General features: G+C 53.4%; 1 protein-coding gene across 1 annotated transcript in view; it reads left to right on the top strand.

Moving 5' to 3' along the window:
• Positions 1-6575, top strand: part of NKD1 (NKD inhibitor of WNT signaling pathway 1) — a 93724-nt gene extending 87149 nt beyond the window's left edge. Inside the window, exons 7-10 of the mRNA XM_047790553.1 lie at positions 1191-1371; positions 1850-1934; positions 3491-3618; positions 4983-6575. Of these exons, the coding sequence (XP_047646509.1) occupies positions 1191-1371; positions 1850-1934; positions 3491-3618; positions 4983-5575 (987 nt within the window). The 3' untranslated portion in view covers positions 5576-6575. The remainder of the gene's footprint in view (positions 1-1190; positions 1372-1849; positions 1935-3490; positions 3619-4982) is intronic.
• The last annotated feature ends 10855 nt before the right edge of the window (positions 6576-17430 follow it).

The raw sequence follows: 17430 nt of genomic DNA, 5'->3' as shown, positions 1-17430 counted from the left end.
TATAAGTGAGGAGGCACCGGGAGGCTGAGTCCGTCTGTCTTCAGCAAGAGTCGCTAGGCAGATCATCGACTACGAGCCTGACTTATAGAGCAAATGCCTTTTCTGGGGTTTCAACCTCATCTAAAGCAGGAAGCCTCCCCTCAGACCAAGGACCTTAGCCCATGTCCGGAATTAGGGATCCCTAGTGAGGGGGACCTCGTCCCTTTGCCGTCCCCCACTCAGAAAGATTTGAGATGCCTCATGGAGCATGGATTGGAGAGAGCTGTTCTGGTGAAGGGGGTAACAGACAGAAGATGAGATTTGGTTAAATTCTCAGTTGCTTAGCTTTAGGCTCATATTCATTTTTCCATTTTTCATTCAGAGGGTGCTCATCAGATCAGAAACACATAGTCTTTTATGTTCTTCTTGTTGTTTATGTGTATGTGTGTTTTCCTGCGGCACGCGGAAGTTCCTGGGCCAGGGATCGAACCTGTGCCATAGCAATGACAATGCCTGGCTGTACCCACCTTTTGGCTATTGTGAATAATGCTGCTATGAACATGGCTGTACGAATGTCTTTTAGAGAACCTGCTTTCAGTTCTTTGAGTCATATACCCTTCCTTAGTGGAATTGCTGGATGGTATCATAATTCTATGTTTAATTTTTTGAGGAACCTCCATACTGTTTTTCACAGCAACTGAGCTAATTTACGTTGCCACCAACAGTGCACAGGGGTTCCCTTTTCTCCTTATCCTTGATAATGCCACCAGGGAACTCTAGGAAGCGGATGCCGTGGATGCCCACGCCCACAGGACCCATGGCTCTCCTCTCAGTTTACCTGTGACACAGCACCCAGCCTAAGAGCTTTCTCTGGCGCCTATGAGATGGCTTAGCCTCTGCAGGACATCTGGGAGGTCCAGGGAATGTAGCATCCTCAGGCATCTTTCCACCAGCGAGGGATGAGAGGTTTCCGAAGCCATTTGCACAGAGTCCTTCCCAGTGCCACTGAGCCCCGCTGCCCATGGTCCTTCCTGTGCATTCAGGCCACTCCCTGCCGCGTCCTCACTCTTGCTTCCCCTCCCTCCCACATCCTAGTGTTTGCTGAGGCTGGGCTTTGGGGGAACCGGGGAGGTTTCCACCCTTCGGGTGTCCCAGGCCCTCTGATTCTTTTGTTTGAAATGCAGTGGGTCTCTGCTTCCCTCCCCACCCAGGACATCACCAGCCTGCTGCACACCATCTATGAGGTGGTGGATTCCTCCGTCAACCACTCCCCGACGTCCAGCAAGACGCTGCGGGTGAAGCTCACCGTGGCCCCTGATGGGAGCCAGAGCAAGAAGAGCATCCTTCTCAATCACCCTGGGGAAGGGCTGGAGCACCATCCTGCCCGCGGGGGTCAGTCCGCTCCCAGTTCTTGGGAAGGGTCCCTCCACTGGGAGGAGTGGCGGGGAGTCCCGGGGGCTCTCTTGCGAGCTGTTCCTTGGACAGGTGGGAGCTGAGCGGGTCCTTGCAGGAGTAGGGATTGGATAGGGAAGGAATTCCAGGTGGAAGGTCCCCGGGGAAGCAAAGCCCTGGAGGTGGGCCTGGGGGTGGAGCAGCCGCTATGAATATCATGGGCAGGGCCTCAAAGGCGGCTAAGGGGTCTGGGAAGGAGGTGAGTCTGGGGGAGGAGTTAAGTGGGTCAGGTGGCTGTGAGACCCCTCCCTGTAGTCCAGGCTCAGGGAGAACCCGCTCCACGGAGCCATTGCAAGGCTGCTGTAGGCAAGGTTTCAGGGGCCGGGTGCCAAGCAGCCTGGACAGCTCAGGCAGGGCCGGGAGGCTGCCGGGCTTGGGAACAAGCTGCTTACTGGGTTCTTTCTCGGACATGACTCAGACCTGCAGAGCACCAGGCCCAGAGCAGAGACCAAGCCTGCGGAGGAACTGCGAAGCTGGGAGAAGAAGCAACGGGCTCTCCTCAGGTAGGGCATGGGCCCAGTGCCTCGGAGCAACGGGTTGAGCACCAGCTGTGTACCCGCCTCTGAGGGATTTTGAGGAGTCCACAGTCTCCTTGGGACAGGGCAGTAATTTCAGGAAACAGGCTCACAAATCAAACTCAGTTTTCCAAGACAGCTTAGTGTAGGCCCACGTTGCTTCACCCAAAATGCTTTGGACCAGGTGTGTTTTGGAATTTGACATTTGTTGAGTTTTAGAAAAGTACTCCCAACGTGTTTCTTGTGTCTTCTACTTGCGGGTCTAAGCAGAACCTCAGGATTTAGCACAGAAATATTTCCGCAGGGATACATGTAACTATACTAAGTGAAATAAAGGCTATATCTACCTTCACATCTGTTTAGAGCGAGCACGGCTGCCAAATGGGTTGTGAAAACTCTATTTTCAGGAGTTTTGGATTTCAGAATTGTGGATAAGGGGTTGTAAGGCTGCAATTATCTTTCACTTGTTATTTCTGTAACTACAAGGAAGGAAGTGAAGAGAGGGAGGGAAGAAAACAGAGAGATGGGGTAAAGAAACGTGCTGAGTTGGAGTTCCCGTTGTGGATCAGGGAGTTAAGAACCTGACCAGTATCCATGAGGATGTGGGTTCGATCCCTGGCCTCGCTCAGTGGGTTAAGGATCCTGCATAGCCATAAGTTGCAGCTTAGGTCACGGATGCGGCTCAGATCCCGTGTTGCTGTGGCATAAACCTGCAGCTGCAGCTCCAATTTGACTCCTAGCCTAGAAACTTCCATATGTGGACCTTAAAAAAAAAAAAAAAAAGTGCTGTGTTATCAGTGATATGAAGTAACAGGAATGGAGGAGGCATGAGGATGAGTGGGTACCTACTGTGAACATGGAAAGGAAAGGACTGGGACTTGAGAGGCACTAGCGTAGGAGAAAGAGAGAGGCCGCCCAAGCAGGGAAGCAATGTGGGGTGGGGGGAGAGGGCTGGGGGTCGGGGTCACCCAGCCCCCGATAGATGTGCGATAGATGTGCGGGGGCCGTCCTGGGGGAGCAGGGAGGAGGCACATGGGTGTAAGCGGATCACAGAGACCCTCGAAGAGGAGGGGCAGGAGCCCAGAAGGTCACCTCTCTCCCCTGCTCCCCCCTCCTACACACACACTGGGAAGGGTCGTTCTGGGCTTATGGAAGTGGCCAGTTTCCACTCCGGTGGCCTGGGGGCTTCTCTCCTCCCTCCCCTGCTGGGGAGCCAGGCAGGCATTAGGAGACGTGGTTTGAAAGCCTGGCTTTGGAGCATCCTTAAGTTTTGACCAGTCACCACTCTCTCCTTTGCTTTGGGCCTGTTCAAAGCATAGTTGTCCCTGTCCATCTTTTTGGAAGGCCCAGGGAGGCCAGGCCAGGGAGGTTATGGGGTGGAGGGCTGGGTGGTCCTTCCTGCCCCCCACTTCCCCCGCTCCTAAGACCCAGATGGAAACTAACAGAGGGAACAGGTGGACTTGTCCTGGTGTTTTCTCAAGAGCTAGTGGGACCCCTCCCACTAGGGGGCCAAGGCCGACCCCCTCGCTTGCCTCCCCCGCTAGGTTCCAGGGTGACAGCCGTCTGGAGCAGTCTGGCTGCTACCACCATTGCGTAGATGAGAACATTGAGAGGAGAAACCACTACTTAGACCTCGCCGGCATAGAAAACTACACATCCCAGTTTGGGCCTGGTAAGGGGAGCTCCTTCACCTGGGAGGGCGGCGAGGGGCGGGCATGGCTGGGCGGGCAGGTGGGCCAAACGAGGATGTTCCCTGTCCCCTGAGCTTGGGGAAGGCACAGCTTTTATCGGCCGGATTACAGAGTCTTCTGGGAGGAGACGACATTTGAAACATAAAAAAAAAAAAAATGAAGTAGGGAGTTCCCATTGTGGCTCAGTGGTTAACGAATCCAGCCAGGAACCATGAGATTGCGGGTTCGATCTCTGGCCTCGCTCAGTGGGTTAAGGATCCGGCGTTGCCGTGAGCTGTGGTGTAGGTCGCAGACTGCTCGGATCCCACGTTGCTGTGGCTCTGGCGTAGGCCGGCGGCTACAGCTCCGATTAGACCCCCTGGCCTGGGAACCTCCATATGCCGTGGGAGCGGCCCTAGAAAAGGCAAAAAGACAAAAAAAAATAAAATAAAAAAATAAAGTAATACATGCACAAAGTTGAAACAAACTCAAGTAGTAGCCGAGGGTTTATAATCCAATGAAAACACCGGTTCGGTGCTGGCCACCGACCCACCCCCAACCCCGTTCCCTTCTCCTCTGCTGAGAGCTCTGGCTTCCTTAAGCAAACCGCTGCTGTCAGCCCTTGACGTCTCAGCTCTTGCTAAGATAAATGAAGACACGGTCCACTAAATCTCACTCCCCCTAACGCCCTTCTCCCCTTCCTCCCCTGTTTAATTCCTCTTTCTCCCCGCTGCCTCCGTAAGTTAAGGAATATGCTTGTAGCCTTCCTTTGCTGCGCTTCGCTGACCTCGGACAGTTAAGCATCTCTGTCTCCTCTCTTTCAAAGCTCTCAGAAGGAGAACTGATTATTTTTAAAGATCTAACAAAGAAACAGTTTTCCCCACTTAGCAGACGGCAAAGTTCCATTCCAGAAAAATTTCCTCCAAAGCAGGGAGGGCCAGTCGGTGGGAGAGGGGAGGAGCTCGGATAAGAAACTCCTCTATGGGAGTTCCCGTTGTGGCGCAGTAGTTAACAAATCCCACTAGGAACCATGAGGTTGCTGGTTCAATCCCTGGCCCTGCTCGTGGGTTAAGGATCTGGTGTTGCCATGAGCTGTAGTGTAGGTCGCAGACATGGCTCGGATCCCGAGTTGCTGTGGCTGTGGCGTAGGCCAGTGGCTACAGCTCCGATCAGACCCCTAGCCTGGGAACTTCCATATGCAGCAGGTGCAGCCTTAGAAAAGACAAAAAAAAAGAAGAAGAAGAAGAAAGAAAGAAAAACCCCTCTATGAGTCGAGGAGAACTGGTGGTGGGGATGGGCTCTGGGGCACCGTGCGGCACCAGCACATAGTAGGTGCTCATTCAACATCTGCTGAATTGGTTCCTAGGCTCCCCGTCAGTGGCCCAGAAGTCAGAACTGCCCCCCCGCGCCTCCAACCCCACTCGATCTCGCTCCCACGAGCCCGAAGCTGCCCACATCCCGCACCGGAAGCCCCCAGGCGCGGACCCCGGCTCCTTCCACTTTCTCGATGCCCCCTTCGCCAAGGTCTCCGAGGTCCAGCAGCGGCTCCGGGGTGGCACCCAGGACGGGAGCAAGCACTTTGTGAGGTCCCCCAAGGCCCAGGGCAAGAGCGTGAGTGTGGGCCACGGGGCCAGAGGGGCCAGAAGCAAACCCCCAGTGGGACCCGCCGTCCCTGCAGTGCCCGCCTCCGGCCACCTGGCCGCCAGCCCCGCCCTCCTCCCCACGCTGGCGCCCCTCGGGCACAAGAAGCACAAGCACCGCGCCAAGGAGAGCCAGCCGGGGTGCCGGGGCGTGCAGGCGCCCCTGGCCGTGGGCGGCCCCGTTGTGGGGCGGGACCACGTGCGGGAGCTGCCCGCCGTGGTGGTGTACGAGAGCCCGGCGGGCCAGGCGGTCCAGAGACACGAGCATCACCACCACCACGAACACCACCACCATTACCACCACTTTTACCAGACATAGAGCCCTGCCCACCCCGCCCCCGCCATGTGAAGGACCCCCTCCCCCTGCCCGCAAGGCATTATTATTCTATTAATTATTGTTATTATGACGATTATTGTTATTAATAATTATTGGTACTCCACTAATATTCAGCTAGCCTCCATGTAGAAGCTATACGGGAACACAGAACTAAACTTTTATTTATATGTTGTGGGGACTGCATAACTCATCCAAGAAGTGACTCTGGGTTGGAGTGGCCTGCAGAGGCAGAGGTTCCCCCCAACCCCCGGGGGTGGGGGGGGCGCTCCGGAGCGGCAGAGCTGGGGTGTCGGCTCAGGCCATCCCACGCCTTTCCCAGCCCGGGGCGAGCCCTCCGCCAGAACTCCGTCCCACCCCAGTCTCTTCCAGGAGAGCACCCTTGCCTGGCCTGGCTTCCAGAGACCCTCCAAATCTCCGAGAAGATAAACAGCTGCTACCTCTTAGTATGATTCTGATTTTATTGTGCCCTTCACTGATGGTAACGTGCTACAAGGGATTTCAGCGGACTGCAGATGGCGCGACCTCCCCGGCTGTGGTGTTTTCAATGTCCCAACCTAGAAACCCTAGCTATCCTTTCTGGAAGTACCTTTCACGCCTTTCCAGCGGACTCGCGTCCCTGCCCCCAAACCAGTCCCGCCTTTTCGACCGCACACCAAGAAAATACATTTCTCTTTTCTCCTCTCCTCCTCCTCTCTTCTTTAGAAAGCTACACACGCATATTGAAAGACTGCCCTTGAAACCAGCCTTCTCGTCTTGGTAACCTCTGCTGAGGGAACCAACCACGTAAACAAGCATGGGGTTCCGAGATCGGGCAGTTGTGTGGTGTTGGTTGTGACCGAAGATGTGGAAACCTCGGGTCCTACCATTGGCAAATATATACCTACCTATGTGCTTCTCTACCAGAGCTTCCTGTATCTGTAGATAGATGCTGTCTGTCCATTTCTATGTATCTTTCTATAAATATACACTCTCAGGTAACTTTTCTGGTGTGCAGAAATCGGTGCTTTGCTTCTCAAGACACATCCAGAGCCCAGATGTGACCCTGTGTGCCTCTCATTGAGACTGCTGTCAGTTACCTGCTGTTAGCCACTTGCCTCTCACTGGGGATCCTTTCTGGGGTTTGAGACCTGGCAGATTTTGGAGAGGCCTGTTGGAGTACAGAAGTTTAGAGGGAGAGTTCCCATTGTGGCTCGGTAGGTTAAGAACCTGACTGGTCCATATGAGGATGCAGGTTCAATCCCTAGCCTCGCTCAGTGGGTTAAGGATCTGGCATTGCCATAAGCTGTGGCATAGGTCACAGATGCAGCTTGGATCCCCCATTGCTGTGGCTGTGGCCTAGGCCAGCAGCTTCAGCTCCGATTCGACCCCTAGCCTGGGAACTTCCGTATGCCATGGATGTGGCCCTAAAAAGAAAAAAGAAGAAGCAGCTTGAAGGGACATGGAGACAGTGGCCAGAATTGGGACCCTGGAGCAGTGTCCTCTGCAGAGCTGGATAGTATGAGGTTGAGACCTGGGAAGGCCAGGCAAAAGACCCCTGTCAACCACTCAGGGACCCTGTGAAAACCAGAGAATGCACACACTCTAACTGGGTGACCAAAGTGAGCTTAATAAAGAGAATATTTACAAAGTGGGGGCAGAGCCTCTTGAAAGAGGGCAGGGTCCTGGGCTGGCACTGTGGGTGCCAGTCCCTCCCCTGGTGTGGAGGGGGTGGCCGGGAGCATCCTCAGCAGAGAGAGAGGTGGGGGAACCTGAAAGAGCTGTGACCTTTACTGGAAGGATGCAGCCAGCCTGCGGGACCCTGTAGGGAAAGGACTTCCTGACCTCACTGTCTTGCCTGCCTGAATCCTGCTGAGACTGAAGCCACCGGAAGTCAGAGTAGGGAGCTACTGATGGGGGTCCCCCTGGGAGTTCTCCCAGGGGAGAGGAGAGAGGAGGGGGAATCTGGAGGGGCACAGGAAGAATATGTGGATCAACTGCCTGCCTTTCTGCTGCTTGGTCTCCCAACTGGCACCCCCTTTTCCAGAGCTCCTGGTGTTGGTTTAGTGCGGTTGGTAAGGAGTTATTTTTGAAGCTAGTGTGCTGAGGTGTTGTCCCTGTATTCGCTTTATTATTAGTTACTGATGAGCCTGGGACTAGATTAGCACAGTTAATCCTGAGGACAACGCTGAGGCAGCCAGTGCAAGCTCAGGGAGCTCAGGAGGCTCAGAGAGGTTGAGTAACTCTTGAGGCCACACAGCAGGTGGCAGAGGTGGGATTCTGGTCTTTCCCAGGATCCCTTAACCAATGGATTCGGGCTTCCTTTGTTTGGGGTGGTGGGCTTCTAGTCAGTCAGCAAGTAGCTCAAACTGACCAGAATGTAACCAAAGCAGGAAAGGCAGAGAGGGAGCTGGCTTTGAGATAACAGGATCCATGATGTGAATGAAGCCAAGACTTGCTGGTTCTTGTTGCTCCTGATCTGTATTTATATTTTCACCCTGACATGCTTTGCTATGGTGTGGGGGCTGCTGGCATTCTGGGTTGCCCAACCAGATTTTTAAAAAAGGATTTTCCCCTAGGACAAGCCCAGGAAAGGATTCTGATTGGATGGGCTTGAATCTGGTACCCATCCCTGGAGCAATCACCGTGGCCCACCTGGAGTCACGTGTCCAACCTGTGGAGAGGGGGTGGGGCCTGTGCCAGAAGAAGGGACAGGAGGATGCTGAGCAGACAAGAGCAGATGGTGCCCCAGGCTGAGAATGGCCGCAACCATGGAAACGAGCCAGGCATTGGGTCCACAGAGGGAGGCTTTTTGTGGTCTGGTGGCCTTAGAGCGTTTCCTCAGCCTGTGAGAGGAGGTCCCTGCCATCTCCCCAAGCTCCATGCCTCTCAGGATTCTATCTTGGTACCTGGGATTTACTTAACTTTAAAAAAAAATCGTAACACGCGCTTGTAGAATATTCTGATAGTACTCAGAGGTGTACAGGAAGAAATGTACTTCCCTTTGACTTCCCCGACCCCAGCTTCCTGGTACCTTTTGGGCCTTCAGTGTGGTTTGGTGATGTGAGCACAGATGTTGGTGCCCGGTTACCCAGGTTCAAATCCGAACTCCAGCCCTTAGTAACTCCGTGTACCTCTCAAGCCTCAGCCTCCCCTTTATAAAGGGGGATCGTGAGAGACCTACCCCATGGGGTCATCGTGAGAATTCAGTGTGTTAAAACAGTGCCCACAGGAGTGTCACTGCCATTTTTTTTTTACAAGAATAAGTACATCTATATGAAATATCTCCCTGTTTAAATTCTCGTTAATTTCTTTTAAAGGCCTTTTTTTTTTTTCTTTTCAGAGCAGTATTAGATTTACAACATTGAGAGGAAGGGGCAGGAGGTCCCGTATACCCTCTGCCCCCATGTGGGCATCGCCTTACCCATTGGCAACATCACGCAGCAGATGGTACCTTTTGGACCAAGGATGAACCTATATTGACCCATCATAATCTCCTGAGGTTCACTTTACCTTGGGGCTCATTCTCGGTGTTGTGCGTTCAGTGGGTTTGGACAAATGTGTAATGACATGTATCCATCATGTCACATCATATCCAGAGAATTTTCACTGCCCTAAACAGGCTCCGTGCTCTGCCGACTCCTCTCTCCTCCCACCCCACCCCCAATTTTGTTATTTTGAAAAATATTTCAAATGAAGTTTGAAACAGAAAACCGTGTAACAATAACTGTGAGACTCCCCACCCAGATTTTACAACTGTGGACACTTTGCAGTATATATTTCAGGTCTATTTTTAAGAAAGAAAACACTGCTGTTACAGCTTAATCCTCTTCCCACCCCACCCTTTTATTTTTACCCAAGGAGTAGCATAGTATTCATACTTGGGCCCTTTTTCTCTGCAACCTAATGTATTTGGAGAGCTCCCCGCATCCCTCACGGAGCTCTGCCCACCCCTCTTAACAGCTGCCCGACCCTTCTCTTGCTCCGAGGCGCTGTCACCAGCTTGCCCATTCCCTCCTGCAGGCAGATCTGCCTCATCCTAGGCCATGGCACATACCCGTGCCTGGCTTGTCTTAGTGCCCACCAGCCAGGAGCACTGGCAGCAGAGTGCCACTGCCGAACAGCTGAGCTCAAGAGAGTCTGTGACTTCAAAGTTCCCGTTGTGGCTCATTGGGTTAAGAACCCAGCTAGTATCCATGAGGATGTGGGTTCGATCCTTGGCCTCACTCAGTGGGTTAAGGATCCAGCGGTGGCTTGAGCTGTAGTGTAGGTCGAAGATGCAGCTCGGATCCCGCTGTGGTGTAGCCCGGCAGCTGCAGCTCTGATTCAACCCCTAGCCTGGAAACTTCCATATGCTGCGGGTGCGGCCCTAAAAAAGACAAAAAAGAGTTTTGATTTCAATTTTGATCGGTTGTACATGAGCTCTAAAGGAAGTTGTACCAAGTAGTTGGAAGTTGAAGAAAGAGGAGAGAGAAAAGGAAAAGAGAGGAGGGGGAAGAGAGGGAGGGGAAGGAACCGAAGAACCCAGGAACCAAGGGACCAAAGAATAAATGGTCAACCATGCTTCTTGGTGACATTTTGAGCACATTTTCCTGCAGGCTTGTGGGGACAAATTTTGTCTCGTGGGCAACTCTGACACCCTTCACAGAGGAGCTTCCCCAGGACCTGCGCTCTGAGCACCCAGGCTGCCCTGGGAGCTGGAGACCGGATACAGAGCTTTGCCGGCCTCATGCACACATACCCACAAGCACTGGCTGGTTGCTCGGATGCCCGATTCCGCTGATCTGTCTCTGGCACCGGGGACGTCTGATGAAGGCTGTCAGGCAGGCTGAAGCTCTCTTTGCCTAGGGAGCGCGGGAAGGGAGCGGGGTGGGGGTGGGGGTGGGGATGGGTGGGGGTGTCCCCAGAGGCCTATGCACTTCACACGCAGCCGTGCCAATTACACTTTTTGGCAAAGGAAACAGCCAGAAGCAGTTTCTTCTGCTCTCCCCCCTTCCCCCCACCTTGTCTCGACGTTTAGATGTCAAATCATGACTGGGCCAGAGGGAAGGCAACCTTGGAGGTGGCAGGAGGAGGGGAAGGCTGCCTGCACTAATAACCCTGCTTCTGTGAGGCCTGTCAGCGCTCTCAGGAATGAAAGGGGACCCCCTGAGCTGTGCTCGGTGCCAGCGGGCTGTGGCGCGCCACCCCCACAGCACCCACCTCCTCGCTGAAAGTAGGGTTTCACCAGCACATACAGGGGCTGCAGGCCCAAGAGACCCCAATGCAGCCGTGCCGCTTGTCCAGTGCAGCCCCAGCGTCACCCCCTCTCTAGGTGTACGAGCCCACGCCTGTGTTTTATAGAACCAGCACGGGTGGTTCAGCCAACCACTTTCTTGACTCCCAAAAGCTGTACCAAGGGCGCCCCTCTCCAATCATTAAAGCTGTATCACTTCCTGCTGTCGCGCCTCTTGCTGGAGGCTCCAGTCTGCTCCTTGGTCTTATCACCTTCTCCCAAACCAACAAGCCTCTGAACCTGACCCATCTTCTCAGGGGCTCATGCCCTTGAATGCTTTGACTGATGAATGTATGTTTTCCAAGGGCTTTCTGCACCCAGCGTCTCTGCCTTTAGCATGAGAAGAGGGGGGTGGGAGCGAGACCTATCTCCTGGGAGCAGAAGGTGACCCCAGAAAGGGACGAAATGGCAGAGACTGGCCTAGACTCCCCATCTCCCACTGACCACCCCAGGGCCTTCCTTTCCCCTCCACATCCCCCTGCCAACCCACAAAGGGAGAATTGTGCTGCCTAGTCTGTGAGCCTGGCAGAGGCAGGAGGGTCTTGACCTTGACAAGAGACCCTCCAGACTTGACTTTGACATAGACCAGCCTGTGAGTGGGGCTGGGGGCAGTCAGAGTAGAATGAGCGCAGCCAATCATTCTCGTCCTCTGAGTGCTTCAGAATCACCTGGGGAGATTTTTTAAAGGTACTGGTGCCAGGGCTCCACCTCTGCTGCTGTCAATTCTCTGGCCTGGGCATCAGGAAGTTGCAAATTCCTGTGCAGCCAGGTCGAGACCCACATGACCTCAGAGGGCTCTTTGAGGGCAATGCCTAACTCTAGGGACCGTAAGATTCTCCCAGGGAGCATTTTATTTTATTATTATTATTATTATTATTATTATTATTATTATTATTTGCTTTTTAGAGCCACACCCAAGGCATTTGGAGATTCCCAAGCTAAGGGTCCACTCGGAGCTGTAGTTGCCAGGCTACACCACAGCCACAGCAACGTGGGATCTGAGCCCGTCTGCAGCCTACACCACAGCTCACAGCAACACCAGATCCTTAACCCACTGAGCAAGGCCAGGGATCGAACCTGCATCCTCATGGATACTAGTCAGGTTCGTTACCACTCAGCCACAATGGTAACTCCCCAAGGAGCATTTTAAATGCAGAGACCCAGGCCCACCCCTAGAGACTGAGATTATGTGGCCCTGGGTGGGTGGGAGCAGGGATCAGTGCTGTTAACAAGCTCCCACCCGCGTTCCCATCATGGCACAGTGGAAATAATCCAACTAGGAACCATGAGGTTTCGGGTTCGATCCCTGGCCTTGCTCAGTGGGTTAAGGATCCGGCGTTGCCGTGAGCTGTGGTGTAGGTCGCAGACGCAGCTGGCACCTGGTGTTGCTGCGGCTGTGGCATAGGCCGGCGGCTACAGCTCCGATTAGACCCCTAGCCTGAGAATCTCCATATGCCGTGGGTGCGGCCCTAAAAAAGACACAAAGACCAAAACAAAAAACAAAAAACAAGCTCCCATCTGGGGAAACAGTGTTACAGGTGGGCCTTTGTAGACCACAGTGAGAGAAACCCAGAGGCCTGGGCCTCAACATGAGCAGCGTGAGACCCTAGCAGCTTGACCTTAAGGATTATGTGCATTCAGGTGTAAGGGAGGCAGGAGTTCCCCACACCCCTTCCCCATCCAAAAGCCTCATGTATGGGGAGTACTCGCTGTGGCTCAGCAGGTTAGGGACCTGATGTCTCTATGAAGATGTGGGTCTGATCCCTGGCCTCGCTCAGTGGGTTAAGGATCCGGCATTGCCACAAGCTGTGACATAGATCACAGAGGCGGCTCGGCATCTGTGGCTGTGGTGTAGGCCTCAACTGCAACTCTGATTCAACTCCTGGCGGGGGAACTTCCATATGCCGCAGATGTGACCATTAAAATAAAGTAAAATAAAATAAAATAAAATAAAATAAAACAAAATGCCTCCTGGTGTTGGAGCAAGTAGCCATATCCACACCAGAGGACAGGGATGGAGAATGTAGTAAGAGCTCTCTGTGTGTGAGCTGAGTTCTTTTCCTCATGGCCCTGCCACCCAGGCCCTCCATAACCTACCACCCTCCCCTTGTAAAACTATAGGCACCAAAGAGCTGGATCTGGTGGGATACAAGGCCTGTGCTCCACAGTGGGCCCGGGTGTAGGGATTACGTGTTGGCCTTCCTCCTTTGGCTCCTTAGGGAAATGCGAGTGGCCCTTTCCAGGCTTCCTGCTTTGCTTTGGGGCCCTTGCTCCCTGGGGAGGCACCCAGGCAGGTGGTCAAAGCCAGCCTTGGGGAGGCGGGGCTCCGTGCAACCTCCTAGCAGTGCCGCTTTGCCCTCCTGCAGACCAGGGCTTGCTGCCCAAGCTTATGGGTACCCTGCCACTCCCCTACTCTTCTCTGCTTTGGGGGTCATGTCTGGGCTGACTCTTCAGTGGGCTCTTCCTGAGTCCCCACATCTGGATGGAAAAGGTATGAGGAGAGGGGCATTAGAGGTTTAGAAGAAGAACTACAGTGGAGTTCCCTGGTGGCCTACTGGTTAAGGATCTAAAGGATCTGGTGCTGTCACTGCTTCACTGCTGTAGCTTGGGTTTGATCCCTGGCCCAGGAACTTCTGCATGACATGACCAAAAAAAAAAAAAAAAAGAAGAAGAAGAAGGGGGAGTTCCCATCATGGCACAGTGGAAACGAATTAGACTAGGAACCGTGAGGTTGCGGGTTCGATCCCTGGCCTCGCTCAGTGGATTAAGGATCTGTGTTGCCGTGAGCTGTGGTGTAGGTCACAGACACAGTGCAGATCTGGTGTTGCTGTGGCTGTGGTGTAGACCTGCGGCTACAGCTCCAATTCAACCCCTAGCCTGGGAAATTCTATATGCTGCAGATGTGGCCCTAGAAAAAGACAAAAAGGCGGGGGGTGGGGGTGGGAGGGAGTGGGCAGAGGGTTCGCACACCCTTTACTGACTGGAGGATTCAGTGCATCCTCCTCCCTGTGAGTCCTTGACTGTGAAGCTTACAAAGTGGTAACATTTTTTTCCCTCCCTTTCTGTTTTTCTTTTTTCTTTCTTTCTTTTCTTTTCTTTTTTCTTTTCTTTTTAGAGCCACACCCGCGGCATATGGAGGTTCTCAGGCTAGGGGTCAAATCAGAGCTACAGCCGCCAGCCTATGCCACAGCCACAGCAATGTAGGATCCGAGCCTCGTCTAGATCTACACCACAGCTCATGGCAGTGGGAGCCACAATGGGAGCTCTAGCAGTAACATTTTGAGCGAAAGTGAAAATAGAGCAAAAGTCAAAAGACTTTTCAAATGAAAGTCAAATTTCAAGAAAAAACATTTCAAATATTTTTGAATGCAAATATTTTTTGCATTCTTATTTAACTGAGTGAGGCCAGGGATCAAACCCACATCCTCATGGACTCTAGTCAGGTTCATGTCTGCTGAACCACAACGGGAACTCCTGCAGTGTCTTATTGTTTAAAGAAAAACAAAAAAAAGGACATCAATTAGTTTTATTTAAAAAGAAAGAACCCTCACTGTATTGTCTTTTTTCCCTTTGGAAACCAGTGAAAATTTAACTAACTGTTTGTCATGTTTGTGAACATTTAATAGTAGGACAGAAATTACTCTTCCTTTTTATTTTCATTTTAATTTTTAAAATATTTTATGGCTATATCTGCAACATATGGAAGTTCCCAGGCCAGGGGCTGAATCCAAGCCACAGCTGTGACCTACGCCGCAGCTTCGGCACTGCCAGATCCTTTAACTCACTGCACCGGGGATTGAACCGATACCTCCATAGCACCCCGAGCCACTGCAGTCAGGTTAACCCACTGTGCCCCAGCGGGAACTCTCTTCTCCTCTTTTAGAGACCAGAGAACAAAGACTTGAGGGGGGAGGTGTGCTGTTGAGATGGACACTCCTCCTGGAAGCTGAGCCCAGGCCAGCTCTCAGGCCTGGTTTCCAATCTGTGGCCTCAGCTCCCTTCCGGGGAACATGGGGACAGGCCAGCCGGCATCTGTGATATTTGGGGAAGTGGCTTGGCTTTCCATGGCCTCGGTCATGGGCCAGGGACTCCGCAGGGGCCATTGTGGTGACCCTTCCAGTGCCGGCAGGGCCCAGCTGCAGCCAGACTGCCTGTTGTGGGCAGCCCAGCAGTGGGCCACAAGTGATGCTTCCCAGCCCGTGGTGGCAAGGGGGGAGATGCTGATCCAGCTTGTTGGACCAATGCTCCCTGAGGACTCTGGCCCTCCCCTTCCCTTCCCGTTTCCTGCCTACTCTGAGTCTCCAAGAATCCACCCTCTGATCCTGAGTCATACCCATCATGGCCATCATGTCATATTTGACCCAGCTGGGATTTCCAAAAATCAGAACTCACTTCTGAAATCTGAAGCTGTTGCCTAAAAAATCTAGATTTGGGGCTTTTATCATAAAGATCAAAAAGTACGATTCCAGGAGTTCCCGTGGTGGCTTAGTGGGTTAAGAACCTGGCATAGTGTCTGTGAGGATGCTGGTTCAATCCCTGACCTTGCTTAGTGGGTTAAGGATCCAGCGTTGCTGCAAGCCATGGCGTAGACTGGCAGCTACAGCTCCTATCCGACCTCTAGCCTGGGGAACTTCCATGTGCCACAGGTGTGGCCCTAAAAAAAAAAAAAAAAAATTTGTGATTCCTGCAGGCCTGCATTCCCATGGTGGCAATCCAAAGAAGCTGATGGTCCCCCCTACCGCCGCCCCCCACCGGATGCGAACTCTCCAGGGTCCCAGTGCTCTCAACCTGGTGCCCATGTGCCATCCCTGGCCAGCCCCTGGGACCTCTCAGCTCATAACCCTAAATATCCTGAAGCACCTGACCTTGGGGGTCAGCAGCACCGATTAAGCCTGGGTCTGTTCGAGACAGCATCGTGGTATAAGAAAGGATGCTAGTGGTGTTTCAGGCCTAGGAGGACTTTCCTGGGGAGGAGTTCTTTGGGGCCAGTCCTGGAAATCCTCACTCAGCACATGTCCCGGTCCTCCTTTTAGCCCCTGTGAAACCCCTCCTTTCCTTAAAGGGACAAAGCAGAAGGGACACCCCCCCCAAAGGACTTTGAGGGACTCCCTCTGTCTGGCTGCACTATTTGAGTTGCTGACTTCACCTTTCAGAGGCTCAGTTTGCTTTGTTGTAAAGTGGGTCTAACGAGGCCTTCTGTGCTGCAGCTGCTGGCTCTTTAGGGCTAGAAGCAAGGCGGGAAATGGCAGAGGAAATCCTTCCACGTGGAATTCCCTGAACCAGTGCCCGCCCCGATCCCCAGCCAGCTCTCTTGCAGGGGAGCAGAAAGGCTGCTGAAGTGGCGGGGTTTTCACGTGGGTATGAAGGGGAGCCCAGTGCTGCCCTGTCCAGGCCTGGCACGGCTGTGACTCCTGTCCCTCTGGGCCACTTCTCATGGTTCAGCTTGGAGTCTAGCCCTTCCCATCTGTGGATTCTGGAGGATGTGGCTCCAGATTCTCTGGACCCAACATCCTGAGTCCTGCACACCTGGCTGAGTGGGTGGAATTTGCGGAGGTGACCAGATCTGGCAGCCAGATCACAGCACGGCGCAGGCTTGGGGCCTCCTCGCTCAGATGGGCGGAACAGACCACGGCTAAGTATATGGACACTGGAGTCAGGCAGACCCTAACTGAATCCTGAGCCTGCTACTTCCTGGCTGTGCCACCTTGGACAAGTGACCCAACTTCTCTGTGCTTTGGTTTCCTCCTCTGTTAACATGGCAGTAATAAGAGTACCCAGCACATCGGGCTGTTGTGAGGATCAGATTAAATGATCTGATGGGCCTGAGTGTTCGTCTCAGAGCCTGGCCCGGAGTAGGCCCTCGGGAGATGGTAGCTGCTTTAACGAGGAGAATCTGATCCCGTAGGGCCTGTGGGGAAGGAGGCATGGTCCTGACTGATGAAGGGTGCCCTGCCCCCCCCACCCCTAGCCACCGAGTCAAGTCCCCGTGGGTCAGGGGCTGCAACGTGTCACCTCCCTGCCACCTCCCTGCACACACGAGGGCCACTCCACCTGCCTTGTTGCTTTTCCCTTCCAGGTTGGATGAATTCACTCCGTTCCTTCCAGACCAGCCCTGCGCTATGAACCTGGGGAAGCCCCACCCCTCGCTGGACCTTAAATCCCAAATTGGCATAATGGGACTTTCTGGGCTCTGACAAGCTGGGCCTTAGGGCGGCAATGCTGCACCCTAAAAGAATAGGGCAGTGGTCGGACTGGCAGCCTAAAAGCCATGCCCAGCAGCTCTGTCTGTCCCCTGGGTAGGGGAGAGGACTCCCAGGAATGGACCTTGGCTGCTCTGCATCTGGGACTCTCTTTATCCTCCAAGAATCTGGCTCAGCCTCTGAGACTGGGCCCTGAGCCCTAGGATTGCAGAGGAGTCTAAATCACCAGGTCTGACACTTAACGGGAGTGCGAATTGTATGTTGAGTCTTCATCTGCTGATATCCCTAGCACAGCCTTGTGAGGAAACCAATGAGGAAACAGTTACAGTTCAGCAAAGCGATTTAACAACCTTAATGTGTGGGTGGGGTTCAACACAGCGTGTCTC

The sequence above is a fragment of the Phacochoerus africanus genome, chromosome 8 (assembly GCF_016906955.1).
Source record: "Phacochoerus africanus isolate WHEZ1 chromosome 8, ROS_Pafr_v1, whole genome shotgun sequence".
Classification (NCBI taxonomy): domain Eukaryota; kingdom Metazoa; phylum Chordata; class Mammalia; order Artiodactyla; family Suidae; genus Phacochoerus; species Phacochoerus africanus.
This window is presented reverse-complemented; position numbering and strand designations above follow the sequence as displayed.